The sequence below is a fragment of the Aedes albopictus genome, unplaced genomic scaffold (assembly GCF_035046485.1).
Source record: "Aedes albopictus strain Foshan unplaced genomic scaffold, AalbF5 HiC_scaffold_607, whole genome shotgun sequence".
NCBI classification, from domain to species: domain Eukaryota; kingdom Metazoa; phylum Arthropoda; class Insecta; order Diptera; family Culicidae; genus Aedes; species Aedes albopictus.
In genome coordinates, this window is record NW_026917429.1 from 5,493 (window position 1) to 17,454 (window position 11,962).

The 11,962-nt window shown below is 42.1% G+C and overlaps 1 protein-coding gene across 1 annotated transcript; it reads left to right on the top strand.

Annotated features, from left to right (window-relative positions):
- Window positions 1-3,977: 3,977 nt before the first annotated feature.
- On the top strand, window positions 3,978-11,540 carry LOC109421148 (protein bric-a-brac 1). Its single transcript, XM_062843883.1, has 2 exons — window positions 3,978-6,751; window positions 7,192-11,540. Exons 1-2 carry the CDS (start codon window positions 5,543-5,545, stop codon window positions 8,308-8,310), a joined length of 2,328 nt encoding a protein of 775 aa, XP_062699867.1. The 5' UTR covers window positions 3,978-5,542; the 3' UTR covers window positions 8,311-11,540.
- The last annotated feature ends 422 nt before the right edge of the window (window positions 11,541-11,962 follow it).

An 11,962-nucleotide genomic window follows, 5' to 3' on the forward strand; every position in this document is an offset into this window, starting at 1 on the left:
TACATTTAGTTAATCGCTTAAATCACGTAAGCGCAGTTTTTGTTTTTTTTACTACGAATGCAGTGACTGAGCTAAATATTGCTTCATATAAACATTTTAGGGTCAAAATGGTACTGAAACAAGTTTCTATCCCGCGTTTTGACATGGTAACAATCCATTAGTGTAGTATTGGTGAAATTAAAATGAAATTGTCATACCATTCCATTGTAATATGGAAGTATGTAATGAAAAAATATTCGAAGGCCCACGGTGAATGGCGACTTGACGGTATAGTAAATCATGTTCTTAATGACTCAATGATACCTTTGCTAAAATGTGAGCTCAATTCTATCAGTTACTGAAAGAACAACCACTAACAGTCAGCAAAATTCCCACGATCTTACTTTCATAGGTATCTCAACACGCACAAGATTCCTTCACAATTCCCTAGAATAGACAAAAAATTTGCATAACGATGCATCCTTTTTTAATATCACTTTCCTTTCCTATATCGACGGGACGTGCAATTTACATAATCCTGCATTTTTATGCGCAACAGCGATGCAATCGCAACCACCTTCCTCTAACTATGGGTCCGACGCGACCCCAGAAACGAAATCTGCACACAAAAGCAGGGCGACAAATATGTAGGAATAGGTATATACCTCCGAACAAAAGATGATGATAGTTTATTTATTCCACATTTGCCGCAAACACCCTTTGTTAGCAGTCCGTCACCAGCAGTGATCAATGCGAATATAAGGGCTATTGGTGTTGCGTTGCAAATTTATGGTGGATTGGGCCCCTCCACTATGATACTGTATTTCGTGGGAAAATGTTACTTGAGTTCTTCTCCGCCCACTCAGCTGGCGGCGAAGATTGCTCCGTTTTAAATGTTTTGTACTGGCAATTCGGGCAGATCGACAGAGAAAGTTCTTTTGGTGTTAAAAAGACCATTCCGAACTGTTACTGTATAACAGGGTTTTGATGTAAAATGGTAATTCGCCAACCTGGGGGGAACATCAACATCTGAGGTCCTTACAGGTTCCTACCTCAAACTTCTCAGCGAGGTAGGAAGAGCAGCGTCTGTTCAGGCTGTTACGGCGGTTGAGTATGAAATACTGCATCGCGTCAGCAATACCTAAGGGAACGGCCAGAGTGGACGCGTCACGCGACGCGACGCGGATTTCCCATACGATTTGACAGCTCCTTATTATTGATTGTTATTCCTTTACGTGCAAATTTTCGCGCCGCGTCGCGTTGCGCGTCCACTCTGGCCGGCACCTAACGGGACAGCTCCTACAGCCGCTTGAAGCAATACCCACGTAAGATATTTGGTTTTATTGTAGCTTTGAATCCTATTTATGTTTACTCGACGTCATAACACGTTGCTAGGGAATGTCACTCTACGTAGCATCGTTAGCATGATGATTCCAGGGCATTTCGAACTATGTGTAGAACTTAGACTTCAGCCAGACTCTACGTAGTTTAAGGACGGGCCCGTATTGGAAATTAATATTAGAGTATGAAAGAAATCGCACTTATCCCTAGGTAGGAGGCTTGAAAACCATTTCAAAACTTCCATCAGATGTCAGGTAAGCTGCATTCGTGTGCCCTGTTTTAGACTAGACTTTATGACGATTCACTCGTAGGGTAGGTGTAGGTCAAGTATATGCCACTCGAAGCTGCCAAAAACAATGAGATAAGATAAGGTCGCGTCCAAATTATTTTTCCAAACCGAAACCCGCAAACGTCATATTCGATAAGGAGCAACGTAGCTGAGCAAATATTTTGCGGTTAATAGATTGCTAGCCCCTCTGCATGCATATGGTTTGCGCAGTAGATGAATTCGGCCCTCCTCGATTCGTTAAATTGATAAAAACAGAAAACAGAAAATGCTCATTATCCCAAATTGAAAAAATAAAACTTCCGGGCACGCATTACACGCACATTTTGCTTCTAAACGAGGGTGCAAAAATGCATCGTTCACCAGAAGAAAAAAAAAAAACGAAAGTACTTTGACCCTTGCGTGGCCCTTTTTGTCGCTTTCCAGGGATAGAATAGGGAAAGTATGTTCATCATATAACCAACACAATTAACCAACGGCGCAAGCAGCGGGTATACAAAACCGCCTTTCTCGGCTAGAAAACTAGAAAGCAGAAGGGAGCTCTCCAGAATTGCTAACCCTCATTTCCGCCAGTCGGTGGCATGGCATTTTATTGCATCTCACACGCCGTTCGATCTATTGTGTTTTCAAATTTCAGAACGTTCGTGTGTACCATGCGTCTATGTAATTGGCCACCCGCTTCCCTTCGACGATTGTGCAACCAACATGGCAATGTGCAGCCAACCCCTAGGTACATACCTACAAACTTCGGTCAAAGGGCTCACATGATTGTGTCATAAATTTTGATCCACTGATTAGCACAGGCTGATTGGCGTTAATTAACCTATTACGGGTACCAGAAGTGAGCAGCAGCAGAACCAGCGGTTTCCATTTTGACAAGATTGTGAAATTTAAAGAACAACTTTCATATAGCACCCGACCAAACTTTACTGTCTTACAGACTACGGCAAGAACGCCAACGTCAAGCTTGCCTACAGTAATAACACTAATCGCGAAATAGCCCCCGATTTTATGCAAATCACTTGTCCAACCATACAATTACACTTCCACGCTGACTTTCTGCCTTTCATTCAACAATTCTGCACACAGCAACAACAAAAAAACAACAGAACTGATGGAATGAAAAATGGTTCCACTTTTATGTGCCTTCCACGAACCGCCAACGGAAACGCGCCAGCACACGCTCACTCTCTCGCCGTCTGTGGTGGGTAGGTTGTGCTCGTTCGCCAAAACTCTTCAGGAAGCACCTCTCTGGTGGGGGTCAAGGTGGTCGAATGCTCATTTCAAGGGTTTTGTCATGGTTGTTACTTGAGTACTTCATGACTTTACAACACAATTTAGGTAAATACTTTCCCATTTCTCCACAAGATTCTAGAGGAATCTTCACGAGATTCCAGATGGAATCTCAACGGAATGCCAGGAGAAATTTCTACGAGATTCCAGGGGGAATCTTCACGCGATCCCTGAGGGAATCTCCACGAGATTCCAGGGGAAATCTCTACAAGATCCCAGGGGGAATCTCCACGAGATTCCAGAGGAAATCTGTACGAGATTCCAGAGGAAACTTCTACGAGGTTCCAGAGGAAATCTCCACGAGATTCCAGAGGAAATCTCCACGAGATTCCAGAGGAAACCTCCACGAGATTCCAGAGGAAATCTCCACGAGATTCCAGAGGCAATCTCCACGAGATTCCAGAGGAAATCTCCACGAGATTCCAGAGGAAATCTCCACGAGATTCCAGAGGAAATCTCCACGAGATTCCAGAGGAAATCTCCACGAGATTCCAGAGGAAATCTCCACGAGATTCCAGAGGAAATCTCCACGAGATTCCAGAGGAAATCTCCACGAGATTCCAGAGGAAATCTCCACGAGATTCCAGAGGAAATCCCAACGAGATTCCAAAGGAAATCTCCACGAGATTCCAGAGGAAATCTCCACGAGATTCCAGAGGAAATCTCCACGAGATTCCAGAGGAAATCTCCACGAGATTCCAGAGGAAATCTCCACGAGATTCCAGAGGAAATCTTTACGAGATTCCAGAGGAAACCTCTACGAGATTCCAGAGGAAATCTCCACGAAATTCCAGGAGGAACTTCACGAGATTCCAGGAGAAATCTTCACGATATTCCAGGAGAAATCCCCACGAGATTCCAGGAGAAATCTTCACGATATTCCAGGAGAAATCCCCACGAGATTCCAGGAGAAATCCCCACGAGATTCCAAGGACAATCTCCACGAGATTCCAAGAGCAATCTCCACGAGATTCCAGGAGGAATCTCCACGAGATTCCAGTAGGAATCTCCACGAGGTTCCAGAGGGAATCCCCCAGAGATTCCAGAGATCTCCTCGAGATTCCAAAGGGAATCTCCTCGAGATTCCAAAGGGAATCTCCTCGAGATTCCAAAGGGAATCTCCTCGAGATTCCAAAGGGAATCTCCTCGAAATTCCAAAGGGAATCTCCTCGAGATTCCAAAGGGAATCTCCACGAGATTCCAGGGGGGAATCCCCACGAGATTTCAGAGGGAAACCTCCACGAGATTCCAGAGCGAATCTCCATGCTTCAGGGTTATTAAAGGGAGTAGAGGACTTAGGCCCTCCAATATTTTACAAATTTGAGACATAATCCATGTACTCTTGCAAATAGGTCTAGGAACGTATGGTCGAAATTCTTTTGTCCCGAGACTCCCAAGTACCCGAAAGAGCTTCAGGAAATATGTAGGAATATTTTGAATGATTTTGAGGTATTCAAGTTTTTCCAAAATATATTTAAAATTAGAAACCATGTTTTTAGCTCTTCCTCAGCCGGTATTCATTCTGATCCCGTGCTAGACATCAGTTCCTATTCCGTGCAACGCTACGGAAAGTGACTTGTTATGAATGTTGTGTTCCAAAGCGATGTATTACTCGCTCATTCCACCGTACGTCGATCCTTGTAGTTTAATTAATGCTTTTTGTTCATGTGGAGTTTGTATAATCTGCTCGGTGGCACTTATCGGACATTCTTCAAATTTTTGGGTAATCCACTGATAGCCATTGACAAGGATGCGATAATTGCATGAGCTCTTAGTTATTGATTAGCCACGTATCGGCCATTGAAGCTTATGGCAAGTTGTCTATGGCTGTTTGTTTGACGAAATTCGCTGTTTGGTACATTAAAGATGTATTTGCTGACATTCTTATATGTAAGATAGTTGACAATTGTCAGGCGCATTTTACCCCACGGAGGTCCTACATGTCTTCAAAGGTGAGGTGGCCAGAAACCTGCCAGATCGTAATTACCCGCTGTTGCCCGCGCATAGAACCCCCGACAAAGACCTGGAGGACGACGACCACGACAATACCAGCACTGCCGCCGAACGAGGCCATGGTTTCGTGTCTTCCTTTTTTTGCGCCCGAAAGCAGGCAAAATAATAAAATTTGCAAAATTCAAGCTTCCAAGACGCGCTCCAAATCACGCTTGATTAGTCACGCGATGACTTTTTTCCGTGTTCTGTTCCGTGGCCGCCGTTCGGCTGATCGTAATCATGATTGGGTTGTAAGAACATTTTTCGCTACTTCATCGTCTGAAGTGGCTGGGATTGCTGTCGGTTAGTGTGGTGCTTTCATCGCCGCCACCATGCTATTCTAGGTGGAACTCTTCGCGCTACGATGCGATGGATGGTGATGGCGGGGTTCTGTGTACACGTGGTGGAATTTCCCACTCTTCCTGCGCACATCACTGCGCTGACATCATTCGCAATGATCTGAATCACACGGCGCGTTTACTCCGTCTGGATGACTGGTTGAAACCGACTATTGGAAGCGGTTATCTTTACACACCGCTAGCTAGACGGTAAACAAAAACAAGTGAGATGACCTTGTAAATTTGCTCATATTGACTATGCGACGTGACTAAACTATCGTAGGCGAAATCCATCAACACCGGATGGGATTTAATGCTATTTTTGTGTTCCAATTTATCCTTTTTACAGGTCAATTTCTACACATTCGCATTCATCATGGGTGGCAGCGAAGCGCAAACCTACTGTCTACGATGGAACAACCACAAGTCCAACTTGGTCGAGATTCTCGACGCGCTCATAAAAATGGAATGCTATGTCGACTGCACGATCTATGTCGACGAGCAGGTCCAGTTCAAAGCACATCGTGTTGTTCTAGCGGCCAACTCACCCTATTTCCAAGCCATATTGCAAGACGTCCCCATGGATCACTGTACCATCCTGTTTCCAGGGGTACAGGAGTTCGAAATGCGGGCGCTCCTGGAGTACATGTACACTGGAGAGGTGAATGTCACACAGTCTCAGATTCCTCGGATAATGAAGATTGCCGAACAGCTCGAAGTCAAGGGACTGTTCGACATGGCCGACATAAAGGGACGATTCGAGAAGATGGTTGTTGAGCATGAACGCGAGCGGGAAGAGCCATATGCAAGCAATAATAACTATAGCACGAAGCCTCAGCTTCCACCTAGTAATCAACAGTCCCCACCGGTCATTTCGACTTCCACAAATGTTTCAATTGCTCAGAGCAGTAGCTCATCTCCGCCGTACACGTACAAATCACCTTACACGAGCCTATACGCTCGCACCAGCCCGACCGCCATAGAAAGAGAAAGAGACCGAGAACGTGATCGGGAAAGAGACCGGGAACGCGAATTTGAAGACCGTGAACGTCGTGAACAGTCGTCATCCTATTCCCACCCTCCCCTACACCCATCATACTCTCACTCAAGTGAACCACCCCACGACGAACAGCCCCAAACCTCATCCGCCTCATCGTCCTCCTCGATTCCGCACCCGTCGCAAAACCTCCGGTGGTCAATCCCAGGTCAAATTCCTGTCACCCTGCATCAACCTCCCCAACTGCACAATATGCTCAGCTCAGTGTACGACTCCAGCTCGGACATGAACCCGCTCAAACGCAAAAAGCTACAATCCATGTCCAGCATGCTTCGGGACACCCCAATCCTGCGGAACGTTCTTGCTCAACCGAATGCTGCCGATTCTTCGCAATCTTCGCCTGGGTCGTTATCGCTGCAGCAACTGCCGGGAATGAAACCGGACGTGGTCGGTGCGTCTGTTTCCGGACATCATCATCCCTCGGAAATGGCCGGTAGTCATCATTCCAACGGCGGAGGGTACAAGGTAGGCATTTTAGATCATTTTCCTCTGTGCAAGATTTTTCAGGTCATGGAATGTTGAACATAATTTCGACTTCTGTTTTTGAAAGTACGCATTAAAACTAGCAATACTTTAATTTTAAATTATGATTATGTGAAAATATCATGTCAACTATTTAGCTTTCCTCAAAGCACTCTTCAGACGAAATGTTTTTCATTTCATAACACCCACTTTTGTGGCCATAACAAAGTTTTCAACTTAACCTAATGATTTTACTGAAAAAAGCAAGAAAAAAACAAAATTTTTAGCAGCTTAGGTCATCATTTTCAACATGAATCTTCACTGTATCAGCACGAGTAACGAATAGTACTTTCAGAAACTGAAGCAGAAATTTTGTTCACATGTTATGCGTTGCATTGTGTTTTGATTCTCTTGTGATCCAGATAACTCTTTTTTACCCACAGCACATGAAAGAACCTCTTTCACCATATGGCGACAAATCCTACGATGACGAAGCCATGCTTGAACCACGCCTGAATTACAGTGCCGATGATGCCCGCCTAGCGTCCTACGTTCCGCATCAGCAGCAGAAACCCGAATGGAAGCGTTACAAGCAGTACACCCGAACCGATATCTTGAACGCCATCGAATGTGTACGCAAAGGTATGAGTGCCCTCCAGGCATCTCGCAAATTCGGAGTTCCTTCGCGAACGCTGTATGACAAGGTGAAAAAACTCGGAATCACCACAGGGCGTCCCATGAACCGAACGATAAAACGAAGTCCGAGCTCCGGTGGAAGCCCCGCTCCGTTCCCGTACGGTCTGAGCGGAGCTTCGCACATGTTCGGTCCGGCTCATCCGGATCAGCAGATGCCATCTCAATCCCAAATGCAGCATGGCGATGAAGACAAGTCTCGAAGAATGGATCATTCGGGACACCATTTGCCGCCGACGATACCTCATCCGGCTGCGGCTCTCCTCGATCCGTCATTCCTCCAGCAGGCTCTGGAGGCACGTGGCGGAGAGGCCCTTCAGGCCATGGCTTTCGCCGCAGCGGCACACGCCGCAGTAAACGGCATCAACACCTCTCCCGGAACGCACGGTTCGGCTCGTTCACCTAGTCCAAACGTTCTGATGAAATACATGCGTTCGGTTTCGATGAGTTCTCCTGAGGATCGTGAACCTCCTCGTGACCCCAGCGAAGGCGATCGTCACCACCATAGCAACGGTTCCGAAGGGTATGAAAGGCCCGAACGTAGGCCAAGTGAACATGAAGATCCTCGAGACGTAAGCGGAGGCACTGATGATCTCGTGGAGGACCTGTCGATGGCGAGGCGTGACCAAGACTCCGACCGTGGATCGGTTTCGCCACCACCGATGCCAAGTCATATGCAACCTCCGCATATTTCGCAGCACCACCTTGGGCATTCCATATCACAGCCACCTCCACCACCTCCGCCGCCTATGATGCCACCACAGCAGCAAGGTGTCATCGTTCCGGCCCCAAGCAAGATGAAAGATGAGTATGCCATCAAACGGGAAATGATGACCGAGTCGAGTAATCCACCCATGGAATCTTCGTAAGAATGTCGAGTTGTTGGTTTGAAATCATTCTTTTCTCACCCGCTCCTTTCCTATTGTTTGGCTGGAGAGTATCATACTTCTCCAGAGGAGCGGGAAAACTTCTTTTCGTACTATTGTGTTTCCTTACAAAACCTAAATGTCTATCAACAGAAAACACTCTAACTCGAAGCTTTTTTCGTTGTACTGTGAAACGGGTAAAAACTAGTTCCCATTTTTTACTTATACGTTGAAACATTTTATATTTTTCTTATTTAATTGTTTTACGTTTATAAAGCACGACTAAACGCAGAAAAAAAGACATTCAATATAAAAGCTCAAGCAAACAAAGATGTGTAAGCACTTTCATAGATAGATAATTATTTTTTATTAAATTACGGAACAATACAAACTACGAAGCCGCGCAACATAAGTTACCTTGAAATAACCTGATAAAGCAATCCCACCTATTATTGTTTACATTAGAATAATGCTGTATTTTATTTCCATCTTCTATATGTGTAACGTCTATAATGCTAATGCTTATCTTCTACAGTGTCAGAGAAGGAATCTCTTTAGTTGACGAATGGATTGCAAGGTTGATCGTAACCATAATCAGAAGTATTTTTTTGCAAAAATAAAACAAAATTTTCTGATTTTGTTTACACTGGGAGCAGAGCTGATGAACATTTCGAAGAAATTTATGACCTAACATTTTTTCCTCAAAATTACCGAAATTAACAAAAGTTCACATTTATAGCTTGATAAAAAAAAATTTAAAAGTAGCGGTCATCTAATTCATTAATGCCAACTACTAGTATTTTCTACTTTAGGTAAAAATAATCGGGCTCTTGATTCAGGCAAATCTTCTCGAGATCTCGCCTAAGTCTTTGTCGAAAGAAAACTAAATCTCTGCAATCTACAAGAATGCGAGACATCGAGAATAAAAACCGAGATTCAGAATGGCTAAATACTAAATTCCCAACAGTCAGATGTCAATAATGAACGTTTTCTGAGTCTTATCTCCTTTGACTATAATATTATTTTTTTCTATATTTTCTATCAGACTCTGACTCCACCAACAGCTGATGCAATCGTACCAACGCCATTACCAATTTAAAACAATCAACTAACAAATAACACAATAGACTGAGCTTAAGTACATTAAAGCGCATATTTTAAGATCAATTTACAACCATTGATTGGCTTAGATCGCCAAACTAAGACCAATCTTGAAAACCGAGGTGCAATAAATCAATACTATTTTTGAAACTGTTTTCAACTTTTCTTATTTTGCTATTCATCTTATACACTTTTATTAACTGTAAATTAATAATTCTTTACCATATTTGCATGCTTTTCTATTTAATTTTCCTCTTTTACATAGTTATTACATTTCTGTACTATAAAACGTTAACAAATAAAAAACGGAGAGAAGAAATCATATCAGGTTCCGTACTAGACAGTAATTTTCACATGTTTCGTTTTATTCGCAACTTTGATTGAAACAAACCCCTGGGAACACACTGAAGCAAAGATTGTAAATATCTCTAAAAACGGAATTCCTTGTTATACGTTAGGTTAGCCAACACCAACCAACACACTCACTCACGCGCATGAGCGAACACGCAAACGAAAAATCAAAGTCTGTACTATTACTTTAGAGAAAAAAAAGCATCCTTCACTGCTCTGTTTTATGGTTAGTAGTAACTAATTTGTATTCTTAGATCAAAACTAGCACTGTTTCTGTAGAGCCAGAACTGTACGAAATCTTTGTTAAATTATCATCACCAACGAGTGCCTATGAAACGAAAACTCCTGTTTCTGTATTTATGTTCCAATGCCTGAGGACGTTCTAACTAAAACAAAACTTGTTAATTTGCGAAGCCATATCTCAATTGGAAAGTTAAGCAAACAAAAAGCAAAATCAAACATTTTTATGATTAATTAAAAAATAAATTTAAGTAATAACTGGTAAATGTGTTGTTAGACTTAGAAGTGAATCGGAAAGAGCAACCTATTAGAAAAAAATACCTAAAACTTTTGTAGCGTTAATGTGTTTAGAGGATAGTTGGAAGGAATGCCATATTTGATTAGTGTTGTAGACTGCAAAGAGGAAAGCGAATGGAAGGAATTCAAACTAATACTACATTGTTCTCTTTCTATTGAAAACAAGACTGATTAAGCGAAAATTTGTTGTTAGCTAAAAAAAGCAGAAAGAATCAAAGCTCGAAGCAGGACGGAGACATTGAAGGAATAAAATTGTAAAATGGATAGAAATTGGAACCACAAAAGCAACACTTTTGAAGCATACTCACTCAGATGTGAACATATTATTTCGAATTGCACATTTAGTTGTTTCTTTGATTCCGTACTTCTTCCGTTTTGTTAACTTTAATTCTTTCGAATAAATTTTGAAGACTGATTTAGACTTTTTCGCCGTTTTTTACACTGTATCGATTACTTAGATATTTATTCACAACCAGAAGATATGAACAAATAAAGACGAACTGGCAGCGCAAAATACTATTATTATAATTCACTAGAAGAAAGCTCAGAGATATGGAAAATGACTATATAACGAAAATAGTGCTGGGGTGATGCAATAATCTATCGAGAGAAAACGAACACCAACACTTGAAATAATTGGAAACCCTGCGGACCATTGCCGAAGCCAGTAAAAAGTAAGCCGGATTGACGTGGCAAATAACCACTGCAATCACTCCTGAACCCAAATGCGAAACTGTTAAATTCAACCCGAATGTGAAATGATTAGTTAATTATTAAAAAATAAGTTCTTTAATACTATTTTCGATAAATCGATACCTAATCACAACTACTAGCAGTAGAAGGAAATCAAAAATAATCAAAACGAAAAAAAAAAATAGAAACGCAAGCAAGTTCCAAACACAACCTAATCGTTGCCTAGGTGTTAGATTTAGCGTTAGAAGAGGTGGTTTGCCACATAGGGCAAACCGCACACCATGAGAGGAAAACGGTATCAAACTGAAGGATGCGTAGATGTGTAGTTAAAATTTTGATTTAGGATACGAAAGTGTATAAGGGCAGGAGAGGCGATGTGAACGATGAACAGATACGGGAGAAAACGTATGACTTTGAAAGAAATTTTTCTTTTTGGAAAAATAAATGTATTCTGTAGTTGAGAAAAAGAAAAAAAAAACAATTATTCGATGGGAAACTTTATATTAAATGTATAGAAAAAGTGGACATGAAATAAACACATTAAAAATAAATGACGATCGAAGATTATTCTAATATCCGAAATCACTTAAAAGACAAGTTGAAACTGTTTGACGTCCCCGTGCGCCGTGCATAACAGAAGCACATGTCCGATGAAAAATTGAAAATTTGGTTGCAAAAAAAAAACTCTACCTACATCGATAGGAATCGCACTTACCTACTTCATACTCGCTATGGATGATTAAACAAGCATGTAAATGTAAAAATATATTTGAGCTATTTGCAAACATTTTAGTGCTATTTATCATCGCCTTGATAATGTATTTCACTTGAAAAATAATACATTCATAAATAATATGAAATCATGGTGACAACAATGCGTGGTCCGTCTGCTCTGTCTACCCATTTCCCGTAAGCCGTAGTTGGAATGCAGGTAAACGCAAGAAGTATAAAGGAAAAAAAATAATATTTTATG